General features: G+C 45.2%; 1 protein-coding gene across 1 annotated transcript in view; it reads right to left on the reverse strand.

The window, feature by feature from the left end:
* Nucleotides 1-16,511, reverse strand: part of LOC143962194 (protein diaphanous homolog 1-like) — a 311,409-nt gene that overhangs the window by 65,254 nt on the left and 229,644 nt on the right. Inside the window, exon 14 of the mRNA XM_077471524.1 lies at nucleotides 7,788-7,852. Coding sequence (XP_077327650.1) covers nucleotides 7,788-7,852 — 65 coding nt within the window. The remainder of the gene's footprint in view (nucleotides 1-7,787; nucleotides 7,853-16,511) is intronic.

Genomic DNA, 16,511 nt, shown 5'->3' on the forward strand with positions numbered 1-16,511 from the left:
CGAACCATCTCGGTAAGAGTCTGGATCAAAAGCCTCTGCGACTGAGAGGCAGACATGAGCTTGGATCTCTTCTTGTCCAGATTGCTCAGAAGCAGACTCATCCGCCATGCCCTCCACAGAAACGTGAGATTTTAGCGCTTCCCCATCCTCAACCCATTCCTGCTCCAAACTAGGAGGCTCCGGGGAGGGGGGGGGGGGGGTCTGTCAGGCTTCTTGCCACCCTGTGGGATGGAAGCAATCATGCCAGCAATCTTGTGCTCTAACCCAGCTAGGGCCGGGGACAGTTCATCTTTGGTAATAAAGGGTGAAGCGGCATCGTTGACTGTAGGCACAATACCTGGTCTTTCAGGGGATACAACACCAGGGATACGAGTAGGTTAATCAGGAACTACTGATATAGGTGTGCCCTTCCCTGTAGTGTTAGTCTCTTTTTTGAAGACATTTACAAGCCACAAATAGAGAGTACCTGGGTGTAGTATTAACACACCTCAGAAGGGAGTCCCTTTACTAGCGCTCACCAAGCCCCTATGCAACAATACTGCTAAGCACCTTTAGCCTGACAAGCAACACCTGGTGACTCATGTGACCCCGTAAGAAGAAATGAACCGCTGCAAATGTCTGGTTCAGAGCCTGCTCTGTGTCCCACAGCTGCCTTCTGGAAGCACCTCATGCTCGGCACCGCAATAAACTGGCTGTGCGCCAGAATGTTCTGCACATGCATGCGTGCGCACGCAGTCCCAGCAAATGGGCGAAGCTGTATTCGCCTATGATGCAAATCTTCGCGCACCCAGAAAAAGGCTACAACGCATGTTTGGCTCCGTCGCGTGCACCATGGCCGCCAAACTGCTGAGCACAACAGCGCTCATGCGAATGCACGTGCGCCATTGGAAACCAAGAGGTGAAATTGCGCACCGTTGTGCACCATCATACAGGTAAAAAAAAAAAAACAGCCAGACACAAGCACAAGTCCATTTTTCAAACACCCGCAGCTAGGCCAAAACTCCCCCATATGGTCACTGCACAGATGTCAAGCCTCCAGAAAGCTTGACTGATTGTTACAATCACCGGGACAAACCAAATTAAGTAAATAAGGGGCGTCCAGGCGCAGGGCAGCTTAGAAACTAAGAGCCCAATCTTCACCCATCATGGCGGGTTCCTGTCACTTGAGCCCATACACCTTGCAGACACTGGTAAAAAAAACAGATGTACTTCCTGTATGGGAGAGTTTATATAGGGGATTACTTCCTGTCTAAAACTGTCTACCAGTGTCCATTCACTTAGAGATGGCATACCCTGTTTCCCCGAAAATAAGACCTAGCGTGATTGTCAGTGATGGCTGCAATATAAGTTCTACCCCCCAAATAAGCCCTACCCTGTTTCCCCGAAAATAAGCCTTACCATGAAAAGAAGACCCACAAGGACTTTAACTAGGACTTATTTGGGGGGTAGGGCTTATATTGCAGCCATCACTGACAATCACGCTAGGTCTCATTTTCGGGGAAACCGGGTATAACCCAGTAAACAATGAATATTAGGCCAACTCTGTGCCCCATGATGTATGAAAAAGAAAGTTTTGCCTCAAAGGGTAGCTTGTATTAAAGATTCAGTTGTTCTTAAGGCTACTTTCATACTGGGACGGGTGCCAGCGGTAAAGTGGCTATTTTTAGCTCCTCTTTACCATCGATTTAGCGGCACTATTAAAACCACCTTGCTAGCGGCCGAAAAAGGTTTAAAACAGCTCGCAAAGTGCCGCTGCAGCGGCCATTTGTTGGTGCTGCCCCATTGTTTTCAATGGGCAGGGGCGCTGTAGGAGCAGTGAATACACCGCTCCTACAGCGCTGCAAAGACGCGGCTTGCAGGACTTTGAGAGTCCTGCAAGCTCCAGTGTGAAAACCCTCGGGAGGTGTTGTAATGACAACTGTTTAAGCGGGGAGATAAATTAATTGCCGCATTGTGCAAATTCACTTGTTTAGCAAATAGAGAGTATGTAAGGAAGACTGAAAACACCTTCTGTATCACCTTAAAAAAAAAAAAAAAAATAGGATTTTTGTACTTACAGTAAAATCCTTTTCTTTGATGTTCATTGACTGACACAGCACCTTAATCTTGACCTTAGGGTTATATCGCCACCTATAGGAGAGGTCTAGGCAGAACACACAAAAATACAGAACAGTACCACGCAGGGGGCAGTCCCACTGGCTATAACCCCTCACTCTGCTCCCAGCAGCTCAGTTTGTCAAAATCAGTACAATAATAAATAGGAGGGGTGGGTGCGGTGTCCGTCAATGATCAGAGAAAAGGATTTTACGGGGAGTATAAAGATCCTATTTTCTCTTTCGTTCATTGACGGACACAGCACCTTAATCTTGACCTTAGGGACATTCCCAAGCAGTGTCAAAAACAAGGGGTGGGAACAGAAAGAAAATAAACTCCACCCATAACAAAAAGAACTCCTCATCACAGTCGTCGCAACCTCAAATGGCCGCCTACAAAAGCTTGCGGCTGAAGCATGCATCTGACAATTCACCCACATCAACCTTGTAAAATTTGGTGAAAGTTTGAATGGACGTCCAAGTTGCCGCCTTGCCCACCTGAGAAACGGATGTTTGATGCCAGAAAGCCCAGGAGGCACCAATTGCCCTGGTAGAATGTGCCGTGACAGGAAAGGGAGGCGCCCGCCCCCTTGCGGCATAAGCCTGAACCACAATCTGTCTGATCCACCGAGAAACGGTGGCAGGCGAGACTGCCAGATCCTTCTTTGGACCAGCCACCGATGCAAACAGAGTCCAACCTCCAGAAAGGAGCCGTAGTAGACAGATACACCCGCAGAGTCCGGACCACATCCAAAGAATGCAAAGCAACTTCGACATAAAGACGGGAGCACAATGTCCTCATTTAGATGAAAGGCTGAAACAACCTTCGGAAGAAAAGAAGGCTGCGGACGCAGCACCGCCTTATCCTTGTGGAGGATGAAGTAGGGAGACTTGCATGACAAGGCCACCAACTCAGTAACCCGCCTTGCAGATGTAATAGCCACTAGAAAGACTATGTCCTGAGAGGAGTGTCAATGAGCGGATCTCCCTAATTTTTTCAAACGGCGGTTCCTGAAGCACCGAGAGCACCAGATTCAAATCCTACGCAGGCGTACAGGAGGAGCCACATATCGAACCCCCTGAACAAACGTACGCAACAATGAGTGAGTCGCCAAAGGTCACAGAAAAAAAAAAAAAGACAGCCAAAGCTGATATCTGCCCCTTAATGGTGCTTAATGCAAATTTCTGATCCACTACTGACTGCAAAACAGCAGGATCCTGGAAATTGAATATGTATGTGGACACCACCACATCTCCTCACACATGTAGATGTAGGCCTTCCACGTGCGACGATAAATCTTCTTGCTTATAAGATTTCCGCGCCCTCAGCATTGTGGAAATTATCTTTGTTGACAGTCCTCGGTCCCTCAGCACCTGGCTTTCAACAGCCATACCATTAAAACCAGCGACGGTTGAAGCAGGATGAAATATCGGACCTTGCAACAGAAGATCCTCCCGCATGACTCGCCCGAATTTGACAATCCAGGGATGTCAGCGATTTGTCCCATTTGGACAGGATCTCTTTCTGCAAGACTCGAGTATGGAATTGAGCATATGGTACCGCCTCAAAAGTGGGTACAATGAGGCCCAGAACTTGCATGCAAAAACGCAGCGACGACCACCAGCGGGACATCAATAACTGCGGATTGAAGAGTCTGCAGCTTGTTCAAAAGGAGAAAGACTATGGCCTCCAAGGAGTCCAGAATCAACCCCAAGTACTCCATGTGCTGAGTTGGCACCAACACCGACTTCTGGAGGTTCAACACCCAACCAAACACCCGGAGAGTCTGTATGGTGATCCCCACATCCTCCCTTAATTCTGAGGCAGAAGCTGCTTTCAGGAGGAGGTCGTCCAGGTAACCTACTATCGCGACCCCTCATTGTCTCAGCCACGCCAGAATTGGGGCCAGCACATTGGTGAAGACTCCTGGCGCAGTCGCTAGGCCAAAGGGAAGAGCTAAAAATTCACAGTTCTCGTCGCTGACTGCAAATCGAAGAAACCACCGGTGTCTGACGCATATGGGGACATGTATGCATCCTTGATCTCCAAAGACGCCAAGAAATCCCCTTAATGAAGTGCAGCAACCACAGAACGAACTGATTCCATGTTGAACCTCCGCCCCTTCACAAAGCAATTGAGGGCCTCGAGATCCAGGACCGGACGGACCTCTCACCTCTTCGGGACTGCAAACAGATTGAAGTAGAATCCCTAAAACCTTTACAATGTTGTTACAGGCACTACCACCAACCAACCCCCCCCCCCCCCAGTAGTAAGACCCGTACTGCCCCAAATAGGGCCTCCCGACGAGCCGGAAGATGAAGGTTGGAGGGAAAAAAATCTGTCTGGCAGACAAGAAACAAACTATTTTGTAACCTGACAAAACCAGTTTGCAGACCCACAGGTCGGAAAGGAGAGGAGAGAGGTCCACCAGACTGCAAACTCCCGAAGGCGACCCCCCACCCGAGAGTAGGGCAGGGGCGAACCGTCATGCAGCAGCTGATTTGCTTATAGGTTTGTTCGGCTTGCAAAACCAGGGACGCTTTTGTCCCTCAGCGGGCACCTTGTCGGACTAAAAACGCTTACCTGGCGACCCGGGTGGATGAAAAAGCCGCTTCTGAGCAGAAAAAGAGGGCCCCTGCCTACAGCGTGGCGCCTTACCCTTTCTGTGGGAGCAAAGTACTTTTTCCCCAGTAACATTCTTAATAATGTCATCCAGCGAGGCGCCAAATAGCCTCTCCCTTTGGAAGGGCAAATCCACCAGCACTTTCTTAGATGCCTGGTCCGCAGACCAGCATATAAGCCGAATCAAGCGGCGCAGCACTACTGCTGATACCGAGGCTCTAGAAAGCAAAGGGGCCGTATCACAGACATACTTAAGGCCGTGCACCAACTGGTCTGCCAGTTCCACACAGACTGGGGAAACCTGTTCCTTCACCAACTTGCGGTGCAACAACTTAGCCCATTCAGTAAGCAATTGTGACACCACAGCCGTGGCTAACACCGACCGCATTGCTAACCCCACCACCGTAAACATGGACCGGGCAACCACCACGGCACTTCTGTCGGCAGGATCCTTGAAAGAGGGGGACCCTTCCACCAGAATCGTTGTTACCTTGTTTAACCTGGATACCGGGGGGTCAACAACCGGAGGAGATGTCCATGTGATGAGTGCGCCTACTAGCGATTTCTCCTGTGCTGACATGGATGCGGTGTCTTCCTCCTCACTGCCCGAATGGTTCTGGTCCACATCCTCTGAAGCGTCAGGGGCCGCCGAGTCTGAATCAGAGCTCTCCACAGAAGATGGGGGGGCATTATTTTTTTACCCCCCTTGCACCTGCACACCGCTTCTACCCTCGCAACAAATGATTCCAGGACCGCCGACAGAGTCCATAGGCATTGCAAGTGCAGAGATACCAATTGCTATAACAGAGGTGTCTGGAGAAGAAGCACCAGCCTCTGACGCCATGCTGACCCCACTCTCTCCTGTCACCCTTAGGGACCTAAGGCAAGCAACAAAAAATGCCCATCCTCCTAGCTTCCACAGACTGAGGGGCCCCTCGCAGGACTTACCACGTTGACCCAGGTGCTACCACCATCCGCTCTCCCCTCTGCCTGACACAAGGTGTCCTGTGTCTACAAGAAAATGGCCGCGGTTCCCGCTGCGACCATTTCCCCCCCACATGGCGGCACACAGACACCCAAAAGAAAGCACCAAACACAGGGAAAAAACGAGGGGACCACCAACCGCATAGCGCCGCCCCCTGCCAGAACCCAGAGACCCTCCAGAGGACCCCTGGCCAGGTACGTTCTCCGCACTCCCTATGCCCAGCCACACAGGGAATATGAGAGAGAGAGAGAGAGAGAGAGAGAGAGAGAGAATGAGAGAGAGAGAATGAGAGAGAGAGAGACCCCTCAGTCGACATTCCCAGGGAATGCCCAGCTGCTCCATACTGCCTAAACAGGTGGAACCATGCTTACCCCTCCTGCGGGGACTGCTGGACGCACTCCCGAACAGTACAGGGTGGCTGTCGGGCATGGCACACTGTGACTCAGACAGCAGTAGCCCAGTCATGTGTGTGCCCCGGAGCATATTGCCCACCGACAGCCCCTGGACCAGAACAGGGCCTGTCACGGCCAAACCAGCGCGTAGCTAAGGTCTGCACGCACTTGATGGCCAGGCTGGGGAGACTACCAGGATCTATATTATCCAGCCTGTCACCCAGCCCGGCTGTTGATTGTTGATCACAGGAAGCAAAAACAGCAAAAAATTCCAAAGACCACTGGTCCCCACAGGGAGCCAGTTCCAAGCAGACTAAGGACTAAGCAGAAAAAAAACTGAGATGCTGGGAGCAGAGTGAGGGGGTTATAGCCAGTAGAAACGCCCCCTGGGTGGTACTGTGCGTTTTTTGTGTGTTCTGCCTAGTCCTCTCCTAAAGGTGGCGATATAAGCCTAAGGTCAAGATTAAGGTGCTGTGTCGGTTAATGAGCGAAAGAGAAAATAAATCATACAAGGTGTTTAAAAATATGACTGCTGCAGGGCTTGCTGGTGCCCCATAGATATCAGATCGTACAGTCGTGTGGTCATTTAAGATCTGGGGGCAACTCCTTATAGCTGGCAGATACAAAGCAGATTTTTGATCATTATGAATTGTGGAGCATAGCTGGCTAAAACAGAATTTAAAATTACCTTTCATAATACCATAAAGCCTTCATAATTAGCAACAAGCTGCTTTATTAACTGATGTGATATTACAGTAAGCTTTTTACTGCAAATACACTCTAAACAGTGAGGCAGTCAAAGGAGCGACCTTCTTTAACTGAATAAAGCTGGAAAAAAAATGTATTGAAATTCAGCCAGTTCACCAGGAACTGGAAGAAATTCAATTTATGCATTTCAATTTGTGTTAAACAGAAGACGATCGTTAAAAATACAGGGTCAAAGTAGTTGTAAAGGCAAAGGTTTTTTTTACCCAATGCTATGCATTAAAACAAAAAAATAAATAAAAACCTTTGTGTGTAGCAGGCCCACAAGCACCCCCTAATACTTACAAGACAAGGAATTGGTCGCACACTGGAACTCCAAATTATCTCAATGTCATCTTTATTGTCAAAAGGGTCAGACAGATACAGGCAATGGTACACGTTTTACAAGCGATAGCTTGCTTGTTCACAACTCTCTAATACTTACCCTGAGCCCCTTCTCTATCCAGCGATGTCCACAATTCCCTCGGTCACCTGGGAATCTAATCCTGATTGGGCCATTAGCTCCAGCAGCTGTCAAAGTTTATGAGCTAAAGCAAGGGCAAGAGGGGGCAGGGCTCTGACTCGGCTCGGGTACCCTCATAGAAAGCTGCTGGTCTATGGGGGCACTTGTCAGGAGGGAGGGGCGAAGAGAAGCAAAGAGGGACCCCAAAAGAGGAGGATCCGGGCTGCTCTGTGCAAGAGGAAGTTTTAAAGCGAGACTTTACAATCACTTTAATGTCCCTGTACTGTACATGATAGAGACTCTACTCAAATATTGAAGCTTCAGTCAAAGCAGGGTATAAGGTAAGTTATAGAGCTTGCACTGTGCATCCCTAAACATAGCGAACAATTTATCTTTGTTGTGCAGGGGGCCCTATTGCAAAGGCGATTTTTTTTATTTTTCATTCCTGGAGGTTGGGATTTAAAATAATTTATCTTGTACAATTTACCTTTTTCATCAAATCTCGTGCTTTCGACTCACTGGTTTCAACCTTCTTCTTATCAATCAGATGATCTGAAATAAAACAAAACTACAATTAAGGGATATTGAAACATACGTGTGGTTCATGCTTTACACTATTAGGAAATCCATCAGGCCAAGCTTAATTTTTGCAACTGTAAGCCTACAGGGGAAAGAAAAAAAAAAAAAAAGTCACGTAATTGTTTAGTTTATATATGCCAGCAAAAAAATGATTTTTTTTTTTCTTGAATTAAAAAAAAAAGAAAAAATCTTGGTGTCCATTTAAGGACACAGGAGAGGAAGAGGGGCACAGGAAGACTTAAAGTGGAAGGCAGATCAAAATCTAACCAAGCTTAAAATCTAATTCCACCCCCATTCTAAGCCTAATCTATCTACCCTGTAAAAGAAAACCCTTTTATCTACCCTGTAAAAGAAAAGAGGTCTATAGCTACCTATTCTGTTCTGAAGCTTCTCTGGTCACATGACCGACTTCTGTGTAGAGGAGGGACAGCCAATAATGGATGTCCTATAGTAAACCTATGGGTGATGTCAATGCCTAGGCTCTGCAGCAGTTATCAGCCATCTTTCCTCTACAGTGATACTAGAACTGGAGAGATTGGGTGATTGGATCAACTTCAGAATAGGCAAGTACAGACATCTTTTACATGCTTTTACAGGGCAGATTGATTCTTAGAATGGGGGGGGGGGGGGGGGGGGGGTAAATGTAAGCCTAGTTAGGTTTCAACTTATCTTTCACTTTGCCCACTCCAGGATAAAAATAATCCTCAGTCCCACCCTGCAGGCTTTATAATCCCTACCCAAAACACACCGCTCATGAGCCTTCTCCTCTTGTTTGCTTCCTGAAAATTGCCTCTTTTGGGTGCCCAGGACACTATTTCTGTGGTGTGGACAGTTCCTATTAGATGCACCACTGCAGGGTCCTCTCACTATTGAAAGGAAGGCCGATATCAGCAGAGGGGAGTGGAGGAGACCGGGGGTCTCAGATGGGTCATCATAGCGCTAGAAACATATTTGTATGGGATCTGCACAAGGAAAGGGATGTGTATAGCTGGCTTCTTAAGGTAAGCAAAGCACTAAAGTCTGACAGGCTGGATTAGAGGGCAGTGAGAGGGAGGGGTGATTTGAAGATCAATTTTGTCCAGAGTGAAGTTTTAAAGCTTCAGGTTATACTTCCACCTACAAAAGGACTGGACACTGGCAAAGAAAAAAAATGGTAGGACAGCCCAGGATAACCCCCTCCTACTACCTGCATGTCTCAGTTTTTAAGCAAAGTACTATCAAAATACGGGGGTGGTTGTTGGTCGGGGCTGTGATGCCACAATAGATGCCAAGAAATTTGTTTTAGATCCTAAAAATCCATTGAGGGATACGGAACTGCTTAAACCTTTGAGATGTCAAACAGCAGTCCAATTGAGTGGTGGGCAAGACAGCAAACATTCACTAACAACCCAAAGGTAAACAGGAACTGAGGACTGCTTACATATCAAAGGAACTTGAGCCTAAAAAGGTAGAGAATGTTTGAGCAGAAAAACGTACAAATCTGGAAACTGCTGGCTGATGTTGAAAAGCTCAAAAGGTCTCTGAGGAGAAGACAGACTAAAAGCAGAGTCCAACAGGATATGTGACAACTGCACCAACAGTAAGCACGCTGCAAGCAGCCCATGACTCACTGGTGAAAATTGAGCTGAAGGCATGCGGTACAGTGGTCCATGCATAAACCAGTGCCCAAAAGTCACTTCCACTCTAGCAGGGTCTGGATGCAGTATGCCCCAAAGGCCAGGCTGCAGAGGACCACACCAAATAACTGAAGATCAGAAGCAATTCCTGCAGCAGTGGTTTACAGAAGAGTCTTGACTACAAAAAAGGCTAGCAATATACTGCAGTAGGCTAGAAATTACAACAGCAGAGATTAAGAAAATACTTCCATTCCCATAGGACACTAGCAAAAATAAAAGTGATAGAAAGATGAGCTGGTTTATATATTTTTTTTTGTATACCAGTAATTCGAATTCTTCTGTAGGCAGCAGTATAAACCTTGAGACGAGAGAGAAAAACTGCTTGCCCCAGAAGAGAGGGCCATTTCATGTCATTCTATTCACTTCATGCTAAAGGCATAAAAAGATCCTTAAAAGCAAATTGAGTAACTTTTTGATTAAGATAATGCAGAATGGAAGTATTTTATGACCAACCCACTGTGTACGTACAGTGGATAAAAAAAGTCCACACACCCATTTTAAAAGGTCAGGTTTCTGTGATGTAAAAAAATGAGACATAGATAATTTCAGAACTTTTTCCACATTTAAAGTGACCTAAAACTGTACAACTCAGTTGAACAAACAAATTTTTTAGGTGGAGGGAAGAAAAACAAAAAAACTAAAATATATGGTTGCATAAGTATGCACACCCTTAAAACTAATACCTTGCTGAAGCACCATTTGATTTCATCACAGCACTCTGTCTTTTGGGTATGAATCAGCATGGCGCCTCTTGACTTAATATTTGTCCACTCTTTTCAAAAACACTCCAAACCTGTCAGATTGCGAGGGCATTTTCTGTGCACAGACCTCTTCCGATCACCCCACAGATTTTCAATCGGACTCTGGTCTGGGCCATTCCAAAATGTTAATCTTTTTATGGTGAAGCCATTCCTTTGTTGATTTGGATGTATGCTTTGGGTCATTGTAATGCAAAAAGATAAAGTTCCTCCTCATGTTCAGCTTTCTAGCAGAAGCCTGAAGTTATTTTTTGCCAATATTGACTGGTATTTGGAACTGTTCATAACTCTGATTAAGGCCAGCTGAAGAAAAATAGCCCCAAAGAATGATGCTGCCACCACCATGCTTCGCTGTGGGTATGGTGTTCTTTTGGTGATGCGCAGTGTTTTTGTGCCAAATATATCTTTTGGAATTATGGCCAAAAAGTTCAACCTTGGTTTCATCAGACCAGAACGCATTTTCCTACATGCTTTTGGGAGAATTCAGATGCGTTTTTGCAAAATTTAGCCAGTCTTGGTTGTTTTTCTTTGTAAGAAAAGACTTCCATCTTGCCACTCTACCCCATAGCCCAGACATATTAAGAATACAGGAAAAATGTTGTCACATGTACCACACAGCAAATATTTGCCAGATGTTCCTGCAGCTCCTTTAATGTTGCTGTAGGCCTCTTGGCAGCCTCCCTGCCCAGTTTTCTGCTAGTCTTCATCAATTTTGGAGGGACATCCAGTTCTTGGTAATGTCACTGTTGTGCCATATTTTCTCCACTTGATAATGACCATCTTCAGGTGTGCTCCATGGTACAGTTGTGCTCACAAGTTTACATACCCTGTCAGAATTTATGATTTCTTGGCCATTTTTCAGAGAATAGGAATGATAACAAAAACTTTTCTTCTTTCACTCATGGTTAGTGTTTGGCTGAAGCCATTTATCAACTGTGTTTACCCTTGTTAAATCATAACAAAAACTACCCAAATGACCCTGATCAAAAGTTTACATAAACCAGTTCTTAACGTGTATTGCCCCCTTTAACATCAATGACAGCTTGAAGCCTTTTGTGGTATTTGTGGATGACGCTCTTTATCTTCTTAGATGGCAAAGCTGCCCATTCCTCTTGGCAAAAAGCCTCCAGTTCCTGTAAATTCTTGGGCTGTCTTGCATGAACTGCACGTTTGAGATCTCCCCAGAGTCACTCAATGATATTGAGGTCAGGAGACTGAGAAGGCCACTCCAGAACCTTCACTTTATTCTGCTGTAGCCAATGACAGGTCGACTTGGCCTTGTGTTTTGGATCATTGTCATGATGGAATATCCAAGTATGTCCCATGCGCAGCTTCCTGGCTGATGAATGTAGATGTTCCTCCAGTATTTTTGGATAACATACTGCATTCATCTTGCCATCAATTTAGACCATATTCTCTGCGCCTTTGTAGCTCACACATCCCCAAAACACAAGTGATCCACCTCCGTGTTTCACATTAGGAATGGTGTAACTTCCATCTTAGGCCTGGTTGACTCCTCTCCAAATTATGCATTTATGGCTGTGACCAAAAAGCTTAATTTTGGTCTCATCACTCCAAATGGCTTTATGCCAGAAGGTTGGAGGCTTGTCTCTATGCTGTTTGGTGTATTGTAAGCGGGATACTTTGTGGTATTTGCATAGTAATGGCTTTCTGGCAACTCGACCATGCGTGCCTCCCTTGTTGTGCGTCTTGAAATAGCCACATCACATGTTTTCAGAGGGTTCTGTATTTCACCTGAAGTTATTTGTGGGGTTTTATTTTGCATCTCAAACAATTTTCCTGGAAGATGTGGCTGAAATTTTAGTTGGTCTACCCGACCATGGTTTGGTTTCAACAGAACCTCTCATTTTCCACTTCAGTTTGAACACTGCTGATTGGCATTCTCAATTCTTTGGATATCTTTATTTCCCCTTCCTGTTTTATACAGTTCAACTACCTTTTCCCGCAGATCATTTAACAATTATTTTGCTTTCCCCATGACACAGAATCCAGAAACGGCAGTGCAGCGCTGGATGAAAACTGCAAGGGCCTGTCCGAAATCCAGAAATTCATTGATCTTTTTTACACACACACCAAATACAAGCAAACAGATAACAGGTGGTTACCTTTAATAGCTATTCAAACCCCTTTGTGTCAACTTGTGTGCATGTTATCAGGGCAAAATCACCAGGGTATGTAAACTTTTGAGCAGGGTCATTTGTGTAGTTTCTGTTGTCATTATGATATAAAAAGGATAAACAGTTTATTGATAATAAATTGCTTCAGCCAAACACTAACCATGAGTGAAAGAAAAGTTTGTGTTATCATTCATATTCTCTGAAAAATGGCGAAAAAAATCATAAATTCTGCTAGGGTATGTAAACTTATGAGCACGACTATATATCTATTGCATTGGAAATTCTTTTGTACCCTTCTCCTGACTGAAACCTTTTAACAATGAGATCCCTCTGGTGCTTTGGAAGCTCTGTGGACCATGGCTTTTGCTGTAGGATGGGACTAAGAAAGCATCAGGAAAGACCTACTAGAACAGCTGAACTTTATTTGGGGTTAATCAGAGGCACTTTAGATGATGGCAGGTGTGTACCAACACCTATTTAACATGAGTTTGAATGCGATTGCTTAATTCTGAACACAGCTACAGCCACATTTCTAAGACAGTGTGCACACTTATGCAACCACATTTTTTATTTTTTTGCTTCCCAATGATAAAAGATTTCAGTTTGTTTTACAATTGAGTTGTACAGTTTATAGGTCACATTAAAAACATGAGAAAAGTTGTGAAATGATTTATCTTGGTTTAATTTTTTTACCTCAGAAAAAACATGACATTTTAACAGTGGTGTGTAGACTTTTTATATCCACTGATCCACTGTGTGCATATACACACACACACAAAAATATATATATTTTTTTTTTAATTAGAACTGCATGATTAATCGGCAAGAACCGCCATCACGAATTTTTCCCCTTTGCAATCTTGACTAAAAAGTGTTTCACGATTCTTGCTATGCAAAGAATTCTCTCTGCTCTTCTGAAGCCACAGCCCTCAAAAGAGAGGAAGAGAAACACTGGGCAGTCTGCCAGGAATCATAACATTCTTTATCTGTTGAACTTAAGTATAAACATTGTAGTGTTTTTCTGTTCCCCCCCCCCCCCCCCCCTTTTTAAGCTGGTAAGAACGGGAATAGTTATGATGGGACTAGTCATGAGCAAATGTTTTATTCTTGATTTATCTTATGTTCTGTTTTTGTGCATCTGCTCTACCTTGTATGTGGTCGCTTGTTTGTGGGGTCACCCTCAGTACTGCACAGTTGGTAGACCAGAGGACACCCAGAAACGGGCTCCACCACAAGCCGATGTTTGTAGGTGGATAAATGTAAATCTTCAGCATACTGTATGGCTCGGTGTGACTCTTGACCTCACTTGTGCTCCTAGGCCTTCATCTTGTGGCAAATTTCTGAATTACAGTCGTGTCCTTGAATATTAGAATCATCTCCTGGAATGTCAGGGGTATGAATTCAAAATACAAAAGAGCTCTGGTGCTAAATTTTTTGTAGGTCCAACATCCCCACATAATGTTTTTTTACAGGAAACGCATTTATTTGGCAGCAAAATTCTGGTCATGAAATGTCTCTGGATGCACAGAGCCATACATCCCACTTTTTAATCTTATGCTAGGGGTGTGTCTATTTTGTTGCACAGGTCCCTACCCTGCTCCATAGAAACGGCGATTACACGATCCTGGGGGAAGATACTTAGTGGTAATAATTGACGTTTATTCAAGCAGGTTAGCCCTGGTAAATGTATATATCCCCCTCCTTTTATGGGGAATATCCTGTACGAGGTGTTGGAGAAATTGGCACCTCATGCGCCATTCCAATTATTGGTGGCTGGACATTTCAATAACGTTCTCAATTATATGTTGGACACTTCCAACCCACGCAGGCCTCCAAACCATGACTTGTCGCATTGAGCAGAAGCTGCGGGTCTCACGGAAATCTGGCGGTGGATGCATCCCACTGACAGATGCTAATCGTATCTGTCCTCGGTACATGCTTCGTCACCCAGAATAGACCTGGCATTCACCAATGGGACGTTATTGCCTCTGGTGCATGAGGCATCCTACCTTCCAGGGGGAGTATTGGATCACACTCCACTTCAGATTACCTTGCAATTAGGCTCCAGGAGTTCAAGGAGGGTGTAGCGTCTATGTCCTACATGGGTGGGAGAGCCCGCTGTGGAGGAGATGCTGAAACAGCACATCGATACATTTTGGCAGATTAACGAAGGATCAGCAATGGTGCACACCGAATGGGGGGCCTTCAAGGCCACCACTAGGTGGGTATACATATCAGCCATAAAAGCACAGAGAACAGAGCAGAATAGTGTGGAAAAACAAATCCAGGCTAAAGAAGAGGAATGCGCCAAGGCACATGCGGATTCACCCTCTCCTGACACATTGGTTCAATTCCAGTTCGCACTGAGGAATGTATCTCTCCATTATCAGAACGCGACTATTTGTCAGCTGCAAGGGAGTGCATGTGTTTTTGAAAAAGGAGATAAAAATGGCAAACTCTTAGCTCTTCTGACGGCAGGAGACACGTCCCCGACAGTAGTTCCCTGTATACTGTCCCTGTCCGGACAATCATTGAGAGACAGAGAGGACATAGTATGGGAGTTTGTATCCTTCTATAGGTCTCTGCACTCCCCTTTAGATCCCTAGGACACAGGTGACCTCAGGAACACATTGGAGACCCTACAGTTGGCAGAGCTGCCAGAGGAATCTAGAAATTTTCTGGATGCCGCGTTCAGGGAGGAGGTAGTTTCCGTAATGGGGTCCTTTCCTAGTGGTAAGGCTCCTGGACCTGACGGTCTGCCAATTGAGTGGTATCGCTAATACTCGGAGACCCTGGCACTCAGTCTACTGAAATTATACACAGAATGTTTTCAGAAGGGAGCGCCCCCCCTCTTTTATGAGGCTCATATTTTATTATTGGCTAAGCTGGATAAAGACCCACTGCAGTGTTCATCATATAGGCCCATCTCTTTATTAAATATGGACTTCAAAATACGGACCAAACTGTTAGCTACTAGATCTCCTTGAGAAGTGTAGGGCGGTGTGGAGCAAGGTGTTCCCCCAGATGGATAGGGATGACTGGGATGATGTATGGGACATTGTTTTTACTAGATTGGTCTCTGCAAGGGCATTCAGTTTAAATTCCTGCATCGTATACATCTTACTCCAGCTAGATTGGCTAAGATGTTCCCTACCCAGTCCCCTGGTTGCTGGTGGTGCGGTTCCCTCACTGCTGATTTCATGCATATCTTTTGGAATTGCTCGAACATCCAAGTATTTGAGAAGGGGGTCACGGAATGTATAGTGAAAGTAACCGCCATTCATATACAGCCCACAATAGAGGTGTGCCTTTTGGGATGGGTAGACAATCTAGCCCCAAAAAAGAGTAACTCGTACTTTGCTGACGATTCTTATCTATTACGATAGGAAAATTATAGCGTTATCATGGATAAAGTCCAATCCTCCATCTGTTTTAGCACGGGAGTGTGTGGTTAATAGGGTGGCACCTTTATACAAGGCTACATACATTAGCAGGGGCATACCGGAGAAATTTGACAGTGTGGGGCAGTTGGACGAATAGTGAAACTACGGTGGCGGATTGAGTAGCTCCTATTAGAATGCACCTGCAGTAAGGGTCTAGAAGGAAGAGGAGAGAGTCAATGCTGAAGAAATGTAAATAGTTTTGTTTGTTGTGTGTGGCCCATTGGGTCTTATGTATATTTGTTATGTTAAAAAAAATTTTGCTAGAAGATTACTTAGAACCCCTTAAGGGGAAGGGGGTAAAAAGATTAAAGATGATTAACAAACTATTTTAATTTAGTTTAACTTTACATTTAATGGTAATATATAATATACCTCGGTCTCAGTCAGTCTGCATCTACATTAGTCTAACTCTCTACTAAAAAGTAAGTCTCCAGTATATAACGGTTATACTCCTGTACAATACACCTAGCCCATTCATCCTGTCAGATTGCATTGTCTCTCTAAAAACCCAACAAAATTACTCCCTGCTTGAATTATTAAACTGATGTCTGCATTCCAATCGCAAAAGCCAGGCTTGATTACCATCATTCATTTCAAGATTCAGTCACTATTCACCC

This window comes from Lithobates pipiens, unplaced genomic scaffold, assembly GCF_037356315.1.
Source record: "Lithobates pipiens isolate NorthernLeopardFrog02 unplaced genomic scaffold, aLitPip1_a1.2 Scaffold_8, whole genome shotgun sequence".
Classification (NCBI taxonomy): Eukaryota; Metazoa; Chordata; class Amphibia; order Anura; family Ranidae; genus Lithobates; species Lithobates pipiens.